This window comes from Aspergillus brunneoviolaceus (assembly GCF_003184695.1).
Source record: "Aspergillus brunneoviolaceus CBS 621.78 unplaced genomic scaffold BO95scaffold_29, whole genome shotgun sequence".
Classification (NCBI taxonomy): domain Eukaryota; kingdom Fungi; phylum Ascomycota; class Eurotiomycetes; order Eurotiales; family Aspergillaceae; genus Aspergillus; species Aspergillus brunneoviolaceus.
Genome location: NW_020290759.1, coordinates 388,237 through 407,809, shown reverse-complemented (window position 1 = coordinate 407,809; position 19,573 = coordinate 388,237). Strand labels below are relative to the sequence as shown.

General features: G+C 54.8%; 9 protein-coding genes across 9 annotated transcripts; 2 read left to right on the top strand and 7 right to left on the bottom strand.

Moving 5' to 3' along the window:
• Window positions 1-129: 129 nt before the first annotated feature.
• On the bottom strand, window positions 130-652 carry BO95DRAFT_361482 (uncharacterized protein; the record flags this gene model as incomplete). Its single annotated transcript, XM_025582525.1, has 3 exons — window positions 130-231; window positions 309-430; window positions 505-652. The coding sequence occupies 3 exons, from the start codon at window positions 650-652 to the stop codon at window positions 130-132; spliced, it is 372 nt and encodes a 123-aa protein (XP_025442930.1).
• Window positions 653-1,969: 1,317 nt separating this feature from the next.
• BO95DRAFT_473153 (protein-transporting protein BCP1) lies at window positions 1,970-3,282 on the top strand. The gene is made up of 3 exons (XM_025589703.1): window positions 1,970-2,125; window positions 2,215-2,451; window positions 2,527-3,282. Exons 1-3 carry the CDS (start codon window positions 2,039-2,041, stop codon window positions 3,079-3,081), a joined length of 879 nt encoding a protein of 292 aa, XP_025442929.1. The 5' UTR covers window positions 1,970-2,038; the 3' UTR covers window positions 3,082-3,282.
• Window positions 3,283-3,364: 82 nt separating this feature from the next.
• On the bottom strand, window positions 3,365-5,257 carry BO95DRAFT_481769 (mitochondrial 37S ribosomal protein mS47). The gene is made up of 3 exons (XM_025590220.1): window positions 4,979-5,257; window positions 4,787-4,927; window positions 3,365-4,706 (listed from the first exon to the last, which is right to left on the bottom strand). The coding sequence occupies exons 1-3, from the start codon at window positions 5,105-5,107 to the stop codon at window positions 3,522-3,524; spliced, it is 1,455 nt and encodes a 484-aa protein (XP_025442928.1). The 5' UTR covers window positions 5,108-5,257; the 3' UTR covers window positions 3,365-3,521.
• A 351-nt stretch (window positions 5,258-5,608) lies between these two features.
• On the bottom strand, window positions 5,609-6,934 carry BO95DRAFT_442282 (mitochondrial 54S ribosomal protein uL4m). Its single transcript, XM_025586388.1, has 2 exons — window positions 6,642-6,934; window positions 5,609-6,535 (listed from the first exon to the last, which is right to left on the bottom strand). The coding sequence occupies exons 1-2, from the start codon at window positions 6,723-6,725 to the stop codon at window positions 5,741-5,743; spliced, it is 879 nt and encodes a 292-aa protein (XP_025442927.1). The 5' UTR covers window positions 6,726-6,934; the 3' UTR covers window positions 5,609-5,740.
• BO95DRAFT_388094 (mitochondrial 54S ribosomal protein mL38) lies at window positions 6,935-8,483 on the top strand. Its single transcript, XM_025583550.1, has 2 exons — window positions 6,935-7,608; window positions 7,685-8,483. Exons 1-2 carry the CDS (start codon window positions 7,071-7,073, stop codon window positions 8,407-8,409), a joined length of 1,263 nt encoding a protein of 420 aa, XP_025442926.1. The 5' UTR covers window positions 6,935-7,070; the 3' UTR covers window positions 8,410-8,483.
• Window positions 8,291-9,268, bottom strand: BO95DRAFT_388090 (putative mitochondrial inner membrane protease subunit 1). Its single transcript, XM_025583549.1, has 2 exons — window positions 8,823-9,268; window positions 8,291-8,727 (listed from the first exon to the last, which is right to left on the bottom strand). The coding sequence occupies exons 1-2, from the start codon at window positions 9,180-9,182 to the stop codon at window positions 8,554-8,556; spliced, it is 534 nt and encodes a 177-aa protein (XP_025442925.1). The 5' UTR covers window positions 9,183-9,268; the 3' UTR covers window positions 8,291-8,553.
• Window positions 9,269-9,803: 535 nt separating this feature from the next.
• BO95DRAFT_514002 (OBAP family protein) lies at window positions 9,804-10,933 on the bottom strand (the record flags this gene model as incomplete). The annotated part of the gene is made up of 3 exons (XM_025591645.1): window positions 10,463-10,933; window positions 9,889-10,350; window positions 9,804-9,829 (listed from the first exon to the last, which is right to left on the bottom strand). The coding sequence occupies exons 1-3, from the start codon at window positions 10,671-10,673 to the stop codon at window positions 9,804-9,806; spliced, it is 699 nt and encodes a 232-aa protein (XP_025442924.1). The 5' UTR covers window positions 10,674-10,933.
• Window positions 10,934-11,179: 246 nt separating this feature from the next.
• BO95DRAFT_452741 (glyoxylase) lies at window positions 11,180-14,563 on the bottom strand (the record flags this gene model as incomplete). The annotated part of the gene is made up of 14 exons (XM_025588170.1): window positions 11,180-11,263; window positions 11,398-11,532; window positions 11,627-11,718; window positions 11,810-12,020; window positions 12,119-12,152; window positions 12,216-12,287; window positions 12,340-12,427; window positions 12,495-12,562; window positions 12,928-13,070; window positions 13,113-13,362; window positions 13,433-13,632; window positions 13,726-13,966; window positions 14,134-14,273; window positions 14,444-14,563. The coding sequence occupies 14 exons, from the start codon at window positions 14,561-14,563 to the stop codon at window positions 11,180-11,182; spliced, it is 1,878 nt and encodes a 625-aa protein (XP_025442923.1).
• A 487-nt stretch (window positions 14,564-15,050) lies between these two features.
• On the bottom strand, window positions 15,051-16,651 carry BO95DRAFT_442275 (uncharacterized protein). The gene has a single exon (XM_025586387.1). The coding sequence runs from the start codon at window positions 16,305-16,307 to the stop codon at window positions 15,153-15,155; it is 1,155 nt and encodes a 384-aa protein (XP_025442922.1). The 5' UTR covers window positions 16,308-16,651; the 3' UTR covers window positions 15,051-15,152.
• Between the last annotated feature and the right edge of the window lie 2,922 nt (window positions 16,652-19,573).

Sequence of the window (19,573 nt, the reverse complement as noted above, 5' to 3'; positions counted from 1 at the left end):
TCATTGCACATCCAAATCAATCATCATTCAGAAAAAATCGTCATCACGTATCTTTAACCGATGAGATAACACCGAATTCCAACAAGAATATTATACATAAAGTCCAGCTTCAGGCATTATTATCAGAATCTAGTGCTTGATACCCTTCTCCTTGAGTCTCTGCTCGTCCTCGGCCTGGAGTTCGGCATCGATCTGGGCGCCCTTGGAGGGCTTGTTGCCGTGGAGCTTGGCCTGTGGACTTGGATGTTAGTTTACGGAAGTGTGATGGATGACGGGGCAAGTGGGAAAGGGGGCGGGGCGAAACGTACAGGCTTCGTGGGGTCCTGCTTGCTGAGCTCGGCCTCGGGGTCCTTGGTGAAGTTGTGGTGGTGGTCGCTCTCGGGCTTGTTTTCTTGGGAGGCGAGCTTGTTGGCGATGGAGCGTTGGTCCTCTGCAGGGGGACAGGGTTAGGATGTTCGTTCCGGGAGGAGAGGGGGGGGAAGGGGAACAACAGGAAACACGTACTGGAGTCAAGGTTCTTGTGGCTGTGGGTCTGGCCCTCGGCGTAGCGGGCACGCTCGTTTAACTCGGCCTGGGGGACGTTGCGCTGGTCACCGGCCTCGTAAATGGCGCGGCTGCCGACGCTGGACTGACCGGATCCGGAGGTAGACATGGTGGTTGGTTGTGTCGTGTTGTGTTTGTGATTATGAAAAGAAGACGGAGATATTGATTGAGGATAGGATTGATGTTGTGATCGTAGGTGTGTTTGTCTGATTGAATGGAGGGAGATGTGGTGTGCAGGTCACTTTATAGACCTCTGTCGAGGGTAGGAAGAGCCCAGTTGGTGATGTCATGGGGGAGTGTCGCTGAGATCATACCCCGGTGGGGAACGCACCGCACCCACTTTCTGCTCGGTGCCAAAACCGCTTTTTTTTTCGCTCTCTGTTGCGTGCTGATGATGGATGATGTAGTGCTGCTGCTCTTTTTCTGGGTAAATTACCCAGTAGCTTGTTGCATAATCGAGGTCTCTCTCCTTCCCTCCAGGCGCAGTTGACGACATTGGTTGGACCCTGGCTGCTCCCGGTCAGTCTCGGCGGGTTTCGATTGGAATCTTTTCCGAGTTCACGACCAGGGGAAAGTGATGGAGGGATCGATCTTGGATCGGATCTTTGGGCTTACTCATGCCCCGTTTGTGGTTAATGCGGGCGTGACTGGCCTCTTGTTGAATTGTTCATGTTCAATTGTTGATCCCTCCGTAGACAAGGTGATATGCTCTGATATCATGGGTGGTGGTTTAGGAGCTCTTTGCTCCGGAGGTCGGTGTCCAAGAGATCTATCCATCATTCCACATCGCATGATGGAGCATGTCTCGTTAGATTGATCGTCCTCAAGCAATCCATCTTCACACTCTGTTGTCGTCACTTGTTGGGCTGCCATTGAAGTTGTCATGATCGCCCAATGGTATCTGCAAGATCACCATCTCAGTGATCTCGTTGTTGGTTCTCCTTAGATGGAAAGCACCATACGTACGATCGAGGTGCCTCATGAATGAGTCTTTAAGAATCCAATCACACAGCTGTCACTTCCAAGCATGAGCTCCAGCGTTGGTGATCGTTGGTGTGTCGACTGCGTGAGAACACAATGCTGAAACTCCGCCTCGGCGGACTGTACGCAGTAGGAGTGCACATAGGGTCGAGTGCATAGCATTGAGTGCATAGTATCAGGTGGAATGAGCTCGCAAAGCTGGAACAATAAACAATTATCCCAAAGAGAGACAGTCTGTGTGTACCTCACACGAAGCACACCAAAGACATCGTCAAGATCCTAAGGCATCCACAAATTGAAGCCAGCGATAATTTGTGGTTATCGGCGATAAGACACTGCCTATCGATAAAAAAAAATGAACTAAAGCGGTTAGTGAGGGGACCCGCGGCCGGGCTCCGAGCAACTTTTTGTTTCGCTCCGCCTTAACTACTACTTACTGTACGATCAATTCTCCTCTATATACATTCATTCATTCCCACCCCACACAAACACAGACACAAAGGAGACAGACACAATGGTCAAGCGCAAGGAAATCAAAGACACCGACGTCGACATGGGGGGTACAGATCCCCGCGTCGAGAACGACTCCGACTCCGACGAGGTATGTTTTGCGCCTACACCACTATCCCAGAATACACTCTCCAGAAAAGAACAAACAACCAAACTAACTCAATGAACTCACTCGCCAAGGACATTGACATGGTCAACGTAGACTTCGAATGGTTCGACCCGGACCCGGAAGTCGACTTCCACGGCCTCAAGAACCTCCTCCGCCAACTCTTCGACAACGACGCCCAAGACCTGGACATGTCGGCCCTAACCGATCTGATCCTCTCGCAAGCCTGGATGGGCTCGACCATCAAGACCGATGGCAAGGAATCCGACCCCTACGCCTTCCTAACGGTGCTCAACCTTCAAGAACACAAAGTCAGTTGCAGTTGCAGTTGCCCCCTCCCCAAAACACCCCAACCCACCACAAAACACTAACCCCCCAAATCAAAGGACAAACCCATAATCCAATCCCTCACGCACTACCTGCACCAAAAAGCCAGCACCAACGCGGCCCTCAGCCCCCTCGTCCCTCTTTTGTCTGGTTCCCACAAAATCGGCCTCCTCCTCACCGAGCGCCTCATCAACATGCCCGCCGAGGTCGTCCCGCCCATGTACACGATGCTGCAGCAGGAGATCGCCCACGCGGTCGCCGACAACGAGCCCTTCGACTTCTCGCACTACCTCCTCCTCTCCAAGACCTACGAGGAGGTGCAGTCCAAGCTGGACATGGAGGAGTCCCGGCCCCTGAAGAAGGGGAAGAAGTCTGCAGCAGGGAAAACGGATCGGTTCTTCTTCCACCCCGAGGACGAGGTGCTCGAGAAGCATGCCCTCTGCGCGGGCTCGTTCGAGTACTCCCGCAAGCAGGACGATGGGCACTCCGACTCCAAGCGCGCGTTCCAGGAGTTGGGGATCCGGACCAAGGGGAGTTTGATTCTGATTGAGCGGGGGCGGTTGGAGGGGGCGGTGAAGGCGATGGCGGAGTATGTTGGGTCCGGAGGGCAATAGATTTCTGGGTCTTGGTGATTTGGGGGGGACAAAAATTAGGATATACTTATAATGGATGGATACGTTTGATGGCTGGGTGTTGTTGTTGTGTGGGTGTAGGTGGTGGTGTGGCTTGGTGGTTGTCTCTTTCATGTAGAATAGGTGCGTGCATGTCTAGACGGACACATACACAGGTGAAGTACAGTCAGTACACAAGAGCAGGCCCCAATATGCACTCCCTCTACTCCGTGATTATCAAACTCCCCTACAGTCCTGCAGCTACAGACGCAAATCAACACCATCAAGAAAACTTTAAGTCTAACTGTATCAAACACAGCCCACAAATATTCAGTCCGGAACAAGAGAAACTCCCAATCACATACACATAACTATACACAATACCAAACCGGTGCTACATAATGACTCCCTTTTCAGTGCTTTCTTTCAAGATTCCACTCTTCCTACTTCCAGAGCCAGACGCCATCCTTGCTCCGCTGGGCCTTTCTTTGCAGAACCTCAGTCACCTTCTCGCGCACACCCGGTTTGCCGCCAGTCAGGCCGACAAAGTGCTCGATCGGATCATCCTTCTTGCTCAACTCGCCGCGGACGTACCTCCGGATGCTCGCCTCCGTGGGCAGACCGTAGTTGTAGGGGTAGTCGTTGTAGTCGTGCTCGCTCAGCAGCTCGAGGCGGGACTCGCCCTCCGGGAGCGTGAAGAAGCGGTCGACCATGTCGGTGGTGACCTCTTCCAAGGAGGCAGGCTGCCACATGGGTTTACGCTTGCGGACCAAAAGGGCCCTGACGCCCTCGTTGAAGTCGGGGTGCCGCATGAACTGGGAGGCGATGTGAGCCTCGCGCTGGAAGGCCTCGGAGATGGACCACTGCTTGCCGACGCGCATCTGGCGCAGCGCGACCTTGAGGGAGGTGGGCGAGCGTTTGGCCAGCGTCTTCAGGGTCTGCTCGGCCCAACTCGTATTCGCCTGCTGCAGGGCCTCGATGATCCCTTCAACCGTGTTGTGGCCGAAGCAGCGGTCGATGGCCTCCCGCTTCGCACCGCCGAGATCCACCGTGGTCGACTCCGGCAGACCCGTCGAGAACTCTGCAATGGTGCTGTTGACCAGGTCCAGGCGCTCCGGCAGCGTGGCATAGTCCTGAAACACCAGCTCGGACAGACGCTGCGTCAGCTTGCCGAGCATGCTCGAGTGCAGGTAGTGCGTGGCGATGCCGGCGAACAGGACCTGGGGCCCCCGCAGTTGCTCCGAGGTCAGAGCCAGGTAGGTGCCCAGCTCGCCGTCCAGCCGGGGCAGGAAGAACGAGGCGCCCACGTCCGGGAAGAAGCCGATGTTGGTCTCGGGCATGGCGAAGATAGTTCGTTCGGTGGCAATGCGGAACGGCGCGTGGGCGCTGAGGCCCACCCCGCCGCCCATGGTGATGCCGTCCATCACGGAGATGAAGGGCTTGGGGTAGGTGGCGATGAGGTGGTCGAGCTTGTATTCACTGGCGAAGAACTCGCTGGATCTTTCCGGCCCGTCCTCACTCTCTCTGTTCTGCTCGGCCAAGTCAACAACATCTCCGCCGGCGCACATCGCTTTGTCGCCGGCTCCGGCCACCATGATCACGTTGGCAAGCTGAGACTTCTTGTATTCCTATTCGATCGATCAAGCTTGTTAGTACCCGCCAAAGGGCCACTCGAAGGGCGAATCGAATCGGAGGGACACTCGCTTACCTCCAGGCGAGGGGTGATTTTGTCGACCATCGACCGGTTCAAGGCATTGAGCTTCTCGGGGCGGTTGAGCTCGATCAGCCGCACGCCGTAGAGAGAGCTGAATAGAACGTCGTCCTCTGCGGGGGTGGGGGCGCTTTTCATCTGGAATCGATTAGCATCCCAAGCTCGATTAAGACAATTGACTGAGCGTACATTGGTAGCAGAAGCCGTGAAGGCTCGGTTAGTGACTTTTGCGCGGAGAGGCATGGTGGTGGCTGGTGAAAGCCGCGAGATCCAGCTCGACGGCGTTGAAAACCGGCAAGCACTGTGTCGGACCAACATGAGGCAGACCACAGCCGGGTTTTAAGGGGGGAGGAGAAGTGGACTAGAGGGACGGAGGAGGGGGGAAAGAGAGGGGAGGGACTGGAGGGACTGGAGGGACTCGGGATGATTCAATAGGAGGAGGAAGAGGAGAAGCAGCTTTCGTTCGGGTTCTCCGCTTTGCAACCTTGAATTGACCTCGGAGTTTTTTTCGCGCCCATGATTTTCCTCGCCGGCCAGCCGCGGCGCAATCGCCCAACGGCAACACATTGCCGTGACTTTCTTGATTTTCTTGATTTTCTTGATTTTCTTGATTTTGAAATGGATTCGTCCCGACTATGGTTTAGTTGGTCTAGTAAAGTTTAATGGGTCGTCTCTTTTACAGATATTTTGGAACCAATGGCTCCGATTCAAAGCATCCATCAGCACCTCTGATACCACCATCACTACTTACAACCTACACCCACACTCCATAGCATGATACACACGTAGGACAACACAATTCGAAACGAACAGATTTTGGACCCATCATACACATTGCTCAATTCTATTTGTACAATCAGAGAAACCATATCTCGGTTAGAAAGCAAAATCACACCCATACCGAACAAACAAACACAATGAAAAATCCCCATCGCCAACCTAAACTGCAATTCAATACAAGGCCCGCCTGGGCTCGTTCTGCAAGTCCCTCGAATGTTGGGCCAGAATGCGGTCCAACGCCTGCTTCTCGATGACCAGACGGCCCGTCTCCAGCAGATCCTTGACATCCACGTCGCGACGGTCCAGGATCTTCGCATGCTCGCCCACCTCGCGCACCAGACTGAAGAGGTTATCGTTCACCTGGTCCGTGATCAACGTCGACCGGCCGAACTCCCGACCCCAGCAGTTGGTCTTGAAGATCTGCTGGACCAGATAGGGGGTGGCGTCCTCCGGCAGCGCCATCTCGTTGTCGATGATGATGAGCTGGCCCCGCTTGTAGCGGTAACTGAGGGCTATCCGCCAGGCCTGGTCGTAGATCTTCCGGGGCAGGTCCGTCGAGAAGTCCCGCGGATGAGGACCGAAGGCGACACCTCCGCCCTTCCGGATGGGGGACTTCTTGTCACCGGCACGCGCTCTACCGGTACCCTTCTGGGCGAACAGCTTCTTGTTGCTGCCGTACACATCTTTCCTCCACTTGGTGCTGGCGGTACCTTGTCGGGTCGCGTCACCCTCGTAGATGACGGCGCGGTGCAGGATGTCTTTGCGGAGGGCCATGGACAGGTGGTTGCGGGGGTATTCGACGAAGCGCAGGGGTTCCATCGAAGGGAACGAGTAGGTGGTGGCCTTGACGGGCTCGGGGTTCCATACGGGCTTGGGGACCTCCCGCGTCAGGTGGTCAATGGGGGCGGTGGCCTCGGTGGCCTCGGTGGCCATGGAGCGGGACAGAGACTTGGTCAGGCATCGTTGCTATCAGCGAGAAAAAAGGTTGTCAGTATGCGTTATGAATTATACGTTTTTCGTTGGATCTTCAATGACATCGAATCAGACCAAGGAAGAAATTAGGCCGTCCTACCGTGGTTGTCTCAGCCCCGGAGAGCAGACCCCCCGAGCTGCGAGTGAGCCGCAGGAGGGCGCGAAGAGCGTCAGTTCCAGCCATTGTAGATGACACAGAGCAAGAGAATCCTTTCGAGGATCAACCTGAATGGAGGACAGACGATCGCAGGGTTGGTCGCGGGCGGAGGGTAGAGGGGGAGAAGCAACAGCAAAAGTTCGGGTGGTTCTGGCACTAAACCGCCTTAAGGCTTGGCCAAACCCGACGAAAAAAGTTCCGTCCGGCCAGGAAAGGAAACCTCTCGACTTTGCCCAGTGCAGTGCCGGCTTGACCTGGGGAAATCTATCACCACTACCACCACCACTACAACCACCACCACCAGCAGCTCCTGCTCTTCCTTCCCTCTCCCCTCTCTAATCCCCTCAATTTCACCTCATCTTATCCCTCAAGATGGCCCATTGTGAGCGGGCTTCGAAGCCCTTGCTCCAATGCCTGCAGAAGACCTACACCAAGGGTCTTCCAGGTCTTCAGCTGCAGTCCACCCGCGCCTTCCAATCGACCGCTCTGGCGCGCGAAGAGGCTCAGACCGAGACCAGGTCGCAACCCTTCTACAAGGCCCCCGATCCGGCTACGGTCTCCAACCCCCGACTGGAGCGGAAGCTATTGCGCCAGGGTGTCGCCCCGATTGGATCCCGCCGTCGTCGCGTGGCCCTCCAGGACTCTCTCAACATCCCCTTCGAGCAGCTGCCCTACCAATGTTTCCAGGAGGCCCGGAAGATTCTGGTGGCGGACCGCGAGGAGAAGCTACGCGAGATCACATCGATGCGGGAGAAGATCTCGAGGCTTGAGGGCTTGTCGACCGAGCAAGCCGGCGGAGAGCAGGTGAAGAAGTCCAAGCTGCGGGCCATGGAGCTGCACCTGGAGCACCTGAAGATTCAGGCGGATATCAACGACCCGCTGGTGAAGAAGAAGTTTGAGGATGGACTAGGTGAGAATTTTCGGTTTAGGTTGTCGTTGTTGTTGTTGTTCCGCTAGGCTAATTGGGCCGCTGTTGTTTGTTGCAGGTGACATGAGCAAGCCCATCTACCGATTCCTGGCCGACCGCAAATGGCGAGAGTACCGCCGCAAGATTCTCGTGCAAAGAATCACACAGATGAAGGTGATCCCGGATGTCATCCCGCACTGCGAACCCACCCTGGACACGAAGCTCTACTTTGGCCGCCGGCAGATCCAGCCGGGCGAGTTTGTCGACTCGAAGCTGAGCACGGAGGCGCCCAAGCTGAACGTGCAGATGTTCGAGGCCGGCGAGAAGCTGGTGACCATCGCCGTTGTCGACCCCGACGTGCCCAACGTCGAGACGGACGGGTTCGATTTCAAGATGCACTACCTGGCCGTCAACGTGCCGATCTCCGCGGTGAACACCAAGGTGGATCTGTCGCAGCTGTCGACCGAGTCGCAGGTGGTCTTCCCGTGGGCTCCCCCGGTGGCCCAGAAGGGCAGCCCCTACCACCGTCTGGCGATGATCATCTTCGAGCAGAAGGAGTCGAAGGCCCTGGATTTCGCGGCCGTCAAGGCCAAGGAGACGGCGCGCGAGAACCTGCTGGCCCGCGCCCTGGAGTCCCGGTACCAGCTGAAGCCCATCGGCGCGCACCTGTTCCGCACCCAGTGGGACGACTCGATGTATGAGGTGATGAAGTCGATTGGGTATGTCGACGCCGAGATCGAGCTCCGCCGGGCGCCTGCCGAGCGTCTTCCTTACAAGCGCCGCAACCCGGCCAACATGCGGTGATTTTTTGGTTTTGTTTCGGGTGTTGTAGTATTGTACAAGAGAGCTTTTATGTATGAATATGCACAAATTTCCTTCCCAACTCCAAACTCCAGCCATGCTTGTAGGAACGCTGTACAGTGCGTTACGTTCACTTCAATCCTCCATTCAATCCAACTGCGCCGGCTTCAACGTATTTTCCACCCACATCATCCGCGAAGGGGGCCACACCCTCGCGACGATCTTGCCATTAATCAACCCCATGGGGATGGGTCCGTAATTTCGCGAGTCTCTCGACCAGGGGAGGTTATCACCGGCGAGATAGACATGTCCTTCGGGTACCTACACAGGGACGAAGCGTTAGCAGGAAGCCCTGACCCCCAAGCGCCCAAACCCCCAAAACCTCTGATCCCCCCCACCCCAAACAAAAGACTCACCCGAATCATCTCCCCCGTCCCTCCAGCCTCCGTGCTAAACGGCAGATCCCGACAGACCAGATCCCCCGGCAGCCCGATCACGCGCTTGGCGCCGTTGACCCCCAGGAAGGAGGGGTGGTAGAAGCGCACGACGTCGCCGACTGCGACGCCGCGGCCGTGGCGGTGCACGCGCGAGATCAGCAGGTAGTCGCCGCGCGGGTGGAAGGTCGGGTACATCGAGGGGCCCTCGCTCAGCTGCACGGTCACCAAGTGCTCCCAGACCAGGGTGCAGGCGCAGAACAGGCCCAGCCCGTTGAGCGTGAGGCGGAAGACGTGCGCGGGCGTGCTGCGCTTGAGGGTCGTGCGGAGGAGGCGGTCCATTGCGCTGCTGCGTTGGCCGCTGCTCGCTGCCTGGGTGGGTGGGTAGACTGTGTGGTTGATGCTCTCGCCTGGTTACTATATGTGTGTATCTGAGGTACTGCGGACGGAGGAGGGTCGGTCCCGCGCCGGAGCGGAGGGGAGGGGATGGGGGACCGGGCACGTGATTCATCGGGTATATAAAGGGCGGGTAGCGTTCTCTTTCCCAGAAGTTTTTTCTTTCCTTCCTGCTGCTATGCAAGACTCGACAATGAGTCGATTGCCTCGACTCGACTCGGCTTTGCCGGTTCAATGCTTCATGCTGCATTGACCTGCAACAGCTACCGATCAAGTAGTTCCGCTTCTAAAATTGCTAGAGCTCACCGCTGCCGAAATTCAACACCAGAGCGCGTGAGTGTGGACAGTGAAGCAAGATGAATTGTACAGTTTCTCACCCTACGGGGTTGGGGGACTTCCCTGAACGATAGCCCGACCAGGACCCCATTTAACTATGGGAATGGGCGGTTGGGTGGTAACGACGGGAGACAATCATATCATCGTAAATTCTGTTAGAAAAATTGAAGCTTTCCATCACAATCATCATCTTTGCATTCTCAGCTCATCATAAACCCCGTAGGAATCCTATCACTCCTCCCACATCGCATCCGCATCTATTCAACCACAATTAGCTTCCCACCACCAGCACCACCCCCCCTCAGGAAAAACTCACCAGGATGCAACCCCCCCTCCACCCCGCGCAACCCCTCCCTCACCTCCCTCTTCCGCCTCCAATCGACCCCAAACCTCTCATCCCTCCCCCGACACAACTCCTCCATGCCCCCCTCCCTCGCCACTTTCACGCGCTCCTCCGACGTAAAACTCGCCATCAGCTCCGGCGCCCCCATCGGCACGGCATCCCCGCGATCCACCTGCCAGAAATGATACGTCTTGCCGTACAGCGGGACGATGTCCTGCATCTCGGCCGTCTCGGCCGTCTCCCAGAGCGCCTGGGGCACCCCCGCCGGCGCCGGCATGACCAGCATCCCCGATTTGACCTCGAACTCGTGCGTGTGCCAGAGTCGCCGTTCCTCCGCGGGCAGGGTGTTGTAGAGTTTGGGCGTGATCATGTACTCGACCCCCAGTAGGCGGGCGGTGGGGGACGGGCTGTCGTAGAGGAGGCATTGTCTTATATCTTTGTTCGGTCGTAGGGGTTAGTTTGGGGATAGTTTTGGGGGTGAGGGGGCTGGGGAGGGGGAGGTTATGGGATGGGGAAGTGCTGGGTGCCTTTGCTGGGGGGCGCTCACCCTCTGTGATATGTGAACAGTAGTGGTTCGCCTCCACGCAGCGCGTCTTGTCCGAGGCGTACACGTGGAAGGCGTTCAGGTGCGCGCAGATGTTCTTGACCGGCGCGAAGTCCTGCACCATGCTGGCGCCGGTCTCCAGCACCCGGCTTTTGGTGCTGAGGGGGTCGCCGGGGAGGGAGGCGGGGTGGTGGTCGTCGTGGTGGTGGGACATTGTGCTGCTGCTGCTGCTGTTGCTGTGGTCGATGGACTTGCCTGGGAATAGGGTGTGGAGGTATGAGAAACAGTGCTTGAGTAAAGAAAGCTATCTTATACGGTGGTAGCTTCTCTATACTCTTCCAGCATGTGGTGTCTGATGTCTGACGTCACGATGATTGAGTACAATGCTAATGTATGTAAACATGGCAGCGGGATTTCACTGCAAGGTCAACGTCGGCGAAGTCACTTTCGGCGAGGACTCCTTCGGCGATTGAAGCGCAGAGGGGGTTGGCTGGATCGGGGTATGGTCATATGCTGCTGTGGAAGCTGGGTTACTTGGCTGGGACTATAGAATATCGATAGAGATTTGTATGGGGCTAAATAGCCCGAGTGACAACAGTCTTAAGCATAGTTACTACTAGTATGGACAGCCCAATGCTTCCACTTCTCCACCTGTCAATCATACTACATCCGTCACATCGCCCACTCATTACCATTCAACCTAGAATATACAGGCACACCCTACATGGCATTTTTCATCTCCCGCAACGCCGCCATCACCTCAACCGGGTCCGTCTTTCCGGTCTTCTGCTGGATCTCGGGGTCCTACTAGACGTCAGTCCCCATCTCCACCCATCCAAGGCAGGTGACTTACATTGACGCGCATGAACACATTGTGAAGCTAGAACAAACATCCAAATCAGCCTTCCTTCCACATTTCCGACGAGAAAAAGACCTACCTTCTCATCCCCAATCGTAAACTTCCCCTGCGTCTCCTGGTTCGCCTCCGCGAACGCCTCCAGCCTCTTGATAGGCTCGGACTGCGACACCGCCAGACAGAACTTGACGTTGGCCTTGGTATATTCGTGTCCCGGCTGAGACCAGTCAGCTTCACTCATATAAAGACCCACCTCCACCCATTTTGACTCTCGCTCTCTTTCTCTCTCAGAAAAAGGTAAGGAAACGTACATAAACCTTAGTATCATCCGGCAAAGCCGCCAGCGTCTCATTCAACGCCTTGTGCATCTCCGGGGCCGTACCCTCGAAGAACCGACCACATCCTGCAGCACAGCACCATACATCATTAGCTCGAACACTCCCCTGACACACCACCAACTCCCTGCTAACCAAAGGGGATGGGAATCAACTCACCCCCAATAAACAAGGTGTCCCCCGTAAACACCACCTTCTGGTCCCCATCCTGCATGAAATAGCAGATGCTGTCCTGCGTGTGGCAGGGCGTGTGCAGGGCCGTGACGGCGATGCGCTCGCCGATCCGGAAGGTCTCGCCGTGCGCGGGCGTCTGCGTCACGGACTGGCAGTCCTTGCCGCCGATGACGGGCAGCTTGCCGAAGGTTTTGAGCTTGAGGGGTGTTAGTTTAGTTCGCAGCCGATAATCCGGGGGGGGGGGGGGGGGAGACAAGGTTGGTTGGTCGTTGATGGTGGAGAGTGCAAACTGACCAGCTCGTTGTTGCCGCCGGCGTGGTCCCAGTGGCTGTTGGGCTGCGTTAGCATTGTTGTGGAACATGGAGAGCACAAGCTGGAACTCGAAACTCACTGGTGAGTGTTGACGATCGCCGTGAGGTCGATCTTGCCGGCTTTGATCTGCGATTCTAGTTCGGGGGTCACCCTAGTACCACGGTCAGCGATGCACTGTACAGTAACATCAACTGTAAACCTACTCGGGCGGGTTGGCCGGGTCGATGATGACCGACTGCTTGGTGGGCTCGTCGGTGACCAGGTAGGCATAGTTGTTGCCCTTCCCGGTCCCTGTCGATGGGAATTAGCAACCATGACACACAGAAGAGAAGTGTAAACATGATTCCGGTAAACTTACACATCGGAATCGATTGGATATGCATGGCTCTGGCGGATGCGGGGTGGATGAACCTCGTAGGACGGAATCTGGCAGCTGAGAGGATCGTTCTCGTGAAGTTTAGGGACATGAGGGGTTGACAGCACCGGTTGATTATGAGCAGCTGATTGCAATGCGGGGGAGAGATTGTTAATCCATCATCATGAGATACAACCGTAAGCGGTGATTGGAGATTACCTCATAGGTCGACCCGGTCCAGCTGCGGCCCGCTTCAGCCACGTGTGGCTGAGTCGGTATCAACCATCAATGGCAGGTGAAGATTGTTGACATTTATTTTATTACTAGGTGACACTTTTTCATAGCAAGCCTGTCACAAGCTTAGTGTGAAACAATATATCTCCCCATCTATACAACTCTCCCCAAAGGTCCGAGATCTTAACATGGACCCATATACTTAATCCCTATGCGCTTCAACGCGTATAAAACATCCGCGTTGTGCACCATCTTCCGTGTCGTCGCAGCAGACCTCGTCGTGCGCCCTGAACCCTCGCCATCAACCGACGGCGCTTCCTCGTCCTGTCTCTCCGCCAGCCTCTCCTTCAGCAAATCCGTCCAGTGGTTCGCAACCTGCTCACACACGGCCAGCATATACGCATACGAGACCAGCCGTCTCCGCGACTCCCACTGCGCCGACCCCAAGATGTGGTCCAGCCACAAATAGGCACCTTCACAGCGGACATCCGTCTTCGCCTGGTCCGGCCGCGCCGTGAACGCCAGCGCATTGGCCAGCTCCTCCGTCAGACTCGACAAAAACGTAGGCTGCGCATCTGCGATCATCTGCAATAACGGTTCCCACATGTCGAATTGAGCAGCCATTGCCTCTCCCATTCTGTAGACCTTGATCAGCACTCCCACCCTCCCTTCGCGAGCAGAATCGAACAGAGAAATAGAAAACTCACCTCCGGCCTCCCAGAACCAAGAACGAATCCTGCACCAGCACACTCGATAAAGCAGCCACCCCGCGCCCCGACGACCGACACGTCGACACCACCTCACCGGCAACGGCTTTCAAATGCTGCTGGACCTTGCGTTTCTTGCGCGGGGGTTGCTGCTGCTCCCCCTCGGCCACATTCTGCTCCAGTGTATCCCGAAGCGCCAACTTGAGCGGTTCGAGATCGGCTTCTTCGTCTTCCTCTTCTTCTTGCTCGGCCTCCCCCCCTCCCGCAGCGCGCTTCTCCTGCATCCCACTCACAGAAGCCCCTGCGACCCCCAAGCCAGGAACCGACGCCTCAGTCTTAGCCCAGTAATAATCCCACAGCCACTCCAGGGACCGCTGCGACGCGTTGCGTAGCACCGTCAGCGACGGGAGCTCGCGGTGCGTGGCCTCGTGCCGCAGCTCCACGAACGAGGCGGGGAGGCCCAGGTCCAGGGCGCGCTGGAACATGGTCCGGCGGACACCGCCGAGCTTGGAGTCGACGAGGCCCGTTACGAAGCTGTGCGAAGTGGTCAGCCACAAGAATAACGGTACAGGAAAGATAAATATATAAAAGAAAAAAAAAACGATTCGCTGTGGCAAGGGGAGAACAGAACAAGCTCAAGCTCCTCCGCACTTGGCAGAACCACCCCCAGAAAAGCGCCAAAAGAACCAGTGAAAACATACCGACAGAAAGCAGCCGCATAGGTCGCGCGAATGGAGAAGATGGAGTTCTTCTGCGCGTCATCATGGAGAATCGCATCCGTTAACAAGGCGGTCGCCTCGACGGGATGGGGGAGGTTGCCTCGCAGCTTCCATGCGCTGACCTGGAAAGTGGAGTTAGCTTTTACTTCTCTCTTTCATCTGAATATCGTCCGGTATAGAAAGAAAGAACATGTAGGTCGGGTGTCTGGGATTCCGGGCGCGGGAGCTTTAGGGGACGGGAAGTGATGGGATGTGATGTGATGGAATGGAATGGAATGACATTCTCACTTACTGTGGCGCAGGCCCTGGATCGCATGTCGGGGCCATCGTATAGCGGCGGAGGGTAGAATTGATTCCGCACCACCAGTAATTGGGATTGCTCCTTCCACGGGGTGAAGATGACCTTGGCCATGATGAGGGAGCAGATCAAGTCGAAGGGAGAGGGTTTCACTCGGCTCGTGGTACACTACACAGAAAGAAGCCCTTTCTCCCCTTTTCTGCGTGTTAATTGACCTTGAATCTAGACCTGGTCCGTCTACATATCAACGGCCGCGGTGATTTTATTTGACGGCGGAAAGGTTTTTCCTGCCGATGGGCCGGGCCCGGCGAGGTTCAGGTTCTTCCCACGCATTATTCCCAACTGCCAACTGACCAGCTACCACTAACCTACCTCCCTTCCCCTCCTTGTGTGTCTATATCTACCAAAACAATTACTGGACACTCATTGTTCATCATCGTTCATCATCGTTCATCATATTTGTCATCCCTGAGGATGTCTTCATTCATTGGTGTTACAACACCCAAGGATTCTCTAATACATATAGTCATCATAAAAGAATGGAATAGTTCCAATCAGCCATCCCAGGGTATTTGGTACATGTAAAACGCCGTCCGAAACCAAACAATAAAAAAAAAAAAACACAACTCCACGCTATGCAATGCTGAATAGCGAATACAGGATTCATAAAAAATGGTACAGGCGGATGAATGCTTTCTGAAGATCAAATCCAGCCATAGCCATAGCTGACGCAGGGCTGGCTGGCCATGTTGATGAGCGGCTGAGATCCGACCATCGCATGTTGCTCGAAGCCATCCTCCTCGAAGAAGAATGATTTGTGCATCATGTTCGCAGCGGGTTTGACGGGCTGCTGACTAACGGAGTGTTGGGGCTGACGGTGAGGTGCCGCGCAGCTGGGGAAGGCGGCCTCATCCTGCTCTTGAGGGGCGGCATCATCGACTTCATCGTCCTCGTCGTCGTCCTCGTCTTTGTCCTCCGCATCGTTGGCCGAGGGAGTGAATGTCTCTTCCAACTTCAAGCCCTTGCCACACAGACCCAGGAGCGAAGTCTCGCTCAATGCTTCGGGGCTGCTATACAGGCCCATGCCAACGAGTTCGTCTTCCGAGTTGGGCTTGGCGGTCAGATCGTCATCTGGACGCTGAATGGGAAGAAACTGAGGGGTGGCCGGGCCTGTCAGGCACCCCGAGGATGACACACTCTCGTCATAGGTGGAGTCAGCGACGTAGGCAGAAGGCATGCTGCTGTGCATAGAAGCCATGTCGAATGACCAGCAATCTGACATGGGCTCGGTCATGGCGGGCATCGTCGAGTTACTTGTCTCCCAGGAGACGGGATCCTCTTGGACAAAGGCGGACTGGTAAAGCGGCAATTGATCTTGCTCGCCAGCGAAGAAAGGAAGCCCATTGGCGTACGAGGACAGCATGTCGTTGCCTTCGAGAACAGCGGGGGCGGTGGGGAGTGGCTGAGGGCACATGCCCACGGCGGCCAGGCTGTCTACAGCGGTCGAGTTCGCGAAGTACGGGTCCGTCGCGAAGGTGGACGAGTCCATGACTGGATGCCAGCTCATCGGACGGTTGCGACTACTCCGGGAAAAAGCGGATGCCAAAGCGGCAGGGTTGAATGGGGCTTGGTAGCCAGGGTACATGGTCGAACTGTGAGGCATGGTCGTCGTCCTCCGTCTGCCAGCAGAAGCAGGACTGTTGCCGGCACTCCGGGGCTTGGTCACCCGGCCGGTCTGCTTTGGCCTAGGGAAGGCATGAGTCATGTCGCGAAAGGTCGAAGAGCGCATGCATGGTTGGTTGTTGGAGGCCCAGGCTGGGTCGACGAATGAGGCTTGAGGTTGCCAGCAATTGGCCATTGAGGATAAGTGTGGGCGGTAGAGCGGAAAAAGGATAGGTATGGTCCTGAGAGGAGGTGGTGTTCAAGAGAGAGGGTGAAGGTGAGGTTGAGATTGAATTTCAAGAGGTGGTGGACAGTGGGCATGAACATTCATAAATATAGGGAAGGCAGGACGGGGGGGGCTTGGGAGAAGAGGATCTCCGCTTATATGAGTATCAAATACGGGATAGGACCCATGGATGACTGCAGGAAGCAGTAAGAAGGATCTCCGAAGTGATAGACTGGGGTTCGAGACTTATCGTCCACAGATGACACAGGGGGCGTGAGGGTCACAAGGCGTTGAGGCAAGGTACGGGAAGCAAGTGCGTGCGTGCGTGCGTACTAAGGTTAGGCCGGTTCCAGTCCCTTAGATTGATGATTGTTCGGCAACAATCCCAAGAAGTATAAGGCGATAGGCAGAAGAAAGTGACGGATGATAATAATGATAATAATAATAATTAATTTGATAGACCCGAATTAGGCATGGGTGATACATGGCGCTGTGGAACGTAGCCTATGTGAGTATGTAAGTACTTACATGGGCACATTTCTTGATCTACCATCCGCCCCAGTTCCACGATCCATTCGGGTTACTAACCACGACTGGTGTAAAGTGGTAGACTAGACTACTCTAAGTGTAAAGTGTAAAATGTGAAAAATGTGAAAAATGTGAAAAAAGGATAGACACGCGCTGGGATGACACGACGTTGACACTAACGAAAACAGACTAGTAACAGGCCAGGGCAAGACATGGGATGAGTGGAGCACTGGAGGTAGTCGTAGTCTACTGTCGTAGGATGGACCACGGCTAGGGAAGGAAGAAAGGAACGAAGGAAGGGATCCAGCCTGGTGGTGACTGGATTCAGATGAGCCCATGCCACACGATGTCAAGATCCACTTCACCCACCTGTCTTGACTCGGAGGCAAAGAGAAAATAATAATAATTCACAAAAAAAAAAAAAGAAAAAAAGCAAAACAGACTTTGGAACTACGGACCCATGGGTACTCGTAGAATGAGGGTGACGATGGATGATGATGGAGGTAGCGTGTAGCGTACTCCGTACTATCTAAGTGGGGGGAAAGTACTCAATGTTGATAGTGGGGATGATCAGACCCATTGGCCGGTCGGTAGTAAAGTGAATGATTGAGTGCAGTATAGCTAACTTAAGTGTAGCTTACTGGTAGGTCAGTCATGGAGGTGCAGTGCAGTCCGTCCACCATCTAAGAATGGGGGAAAGCCAAGAGAAAATAAATTAAACCAGATGATAAAAAAGAAAAAAAAAAAAAAAAAAAAACAGAAACAGAAGAGGGAATGGGAGACCGGGGCACGGACAGATGATCATCATTGGATAGGAAACTGGAATCGGGGAAAGACTCTAGCCAGGGAATCCCAAGCCAAGCCACCAGCAAGCAGCAGCAGCAGCAAAGCAAAGATGATGGCCGGGATGGAAGTTAAAGAAGGAACCAGAAACTGGGGCCTACCACGGAGCAGATACGGAGAGAAAGTCTGCGCGGTGGGTCTGGGACATGCCGAAACTAAACCAAACTAAACTTGGGAGAGAGAGAGAGAGGAGAGAGAGAGAAAGGCAAGCCCGAGACTCAAGCAGTCAGTCTGGGGCCAAATTGAGCAAGCCACATTACTTACTCGTAGATGAGTCCTGTACGTAGTTACCTTACCATACATACACTGATGGGTACTCCGTATACTTGCGACTTACGAGTAATGGATCATCAGTAGCCTGCATCGTTGCCTCCTCCTCCTTTACTCCTCTTTTGTCCGGTATTGGAAGCGAGGATTGGATGCTCAGGTAGTAGGAATCATTTGTGCGATCTGTTACATCGGCAGAGACTGCCCAAACCCCGAAGAAATGCATTGGCTCGTCACAGAATGTGTTGCTGCTGCTACTGCTGTAGCTAGTATGGGGTAGTACTGCCGTGTAATCTCCAGTACAGACTGGGATACGGTAGATAATTACGCACCCCAGCGATCCTTGATGACATGCCCTTTCTAACTCACTTCGCGCCCTTCCCCTCATCAACAACATCATCATGTCCCCCGTGCAATGCCGAACGGATGCTCAGCTCAGCTGCAATCTCGGCTTACAACCAGGGATAGATAGAGGAGGGCCAGTCTCGGGCCTGCATTGGCTCATATTGACTGTCAGCCTAGCAGGGACCACGACAAGCTAACACCTATCTCCTGTACGGAGTACTCAAGCCTCCCTTTCCAAGTCAGACTGTCAGTGCGTAGGACGGTTCGACCATCCAACCACTCCAGGCGCCGGAGGAGCAGGAATTGAAGGTCAATCAATGTCTTAGTCACCCCTCAAGTTGGCAACCTTAGCGGCGAATGACCCACGATCCGACCCGATCATCAGCATCAGCATCATCATCATCAATCACTAATAAATCCTGTGGCGGGCCAACAGGCCAACACCTTTTTTGGTCACGACGTCTCTGTAACTATGGAGTACTAGTCTAGTTATCTAACCCCGTGCCCCAAACTCTGCAACTCTGTCTCTGTCGAGCGAGACTCGAGCGAACCTTCGGTGGTTTCTCATCCAGCACTGAACTCCACCATCTGTATTACATTGATTACTTCTCAATAACTTACACATGCTCCTTCTTTTCCCCTCCCTCTTTGCTGACCCCTTCCCTCTCGTGCTTTTCTTGTCAATACTCGCAAGTAACCTCCCTTTTGACTTGCCGTCTCGTTTTTAGTCCCCACAAGTTCACCGTTTCCAACGCGTCACAACGCCCGTTACGCAAGGGTTACAATAACTGCCTGGATCCAGAAACACTCGTAATCGAGCCTTCGACTAATGACTACCTCACTCGGCACTTGCTCATACAATCCCCAAGCAGGCAAGCAGGCAAGCAAGCAGCAACACCCACCTACCTACGGCAGTCTCACTGCCTTGGTTCAGCCCGCAACACGGTCAAGTACTACTTGACTGGACGTGCACAACATCCAATGTAAAACCCTTTTCCCTCCCCCCCCCCACACTAGTTGGGACCTAAACACAACCAAGCTATTTTAGGGGGAACCAGGCGGGGGGCAGACGGATGGATGAGTTTCTGTCTCTCTCATTTCCGTCACGGGTCGAATAACGTTATATTTCACTACAGAGTATACACGATATACGAACAAGTCACCAGTTTTCCATCGAAACAAGCAAACCCGATAACGCAAACCCAATATGCGATGCCAAGGAACCAAAGAATCGGGGGCGGTGCCTTATCATT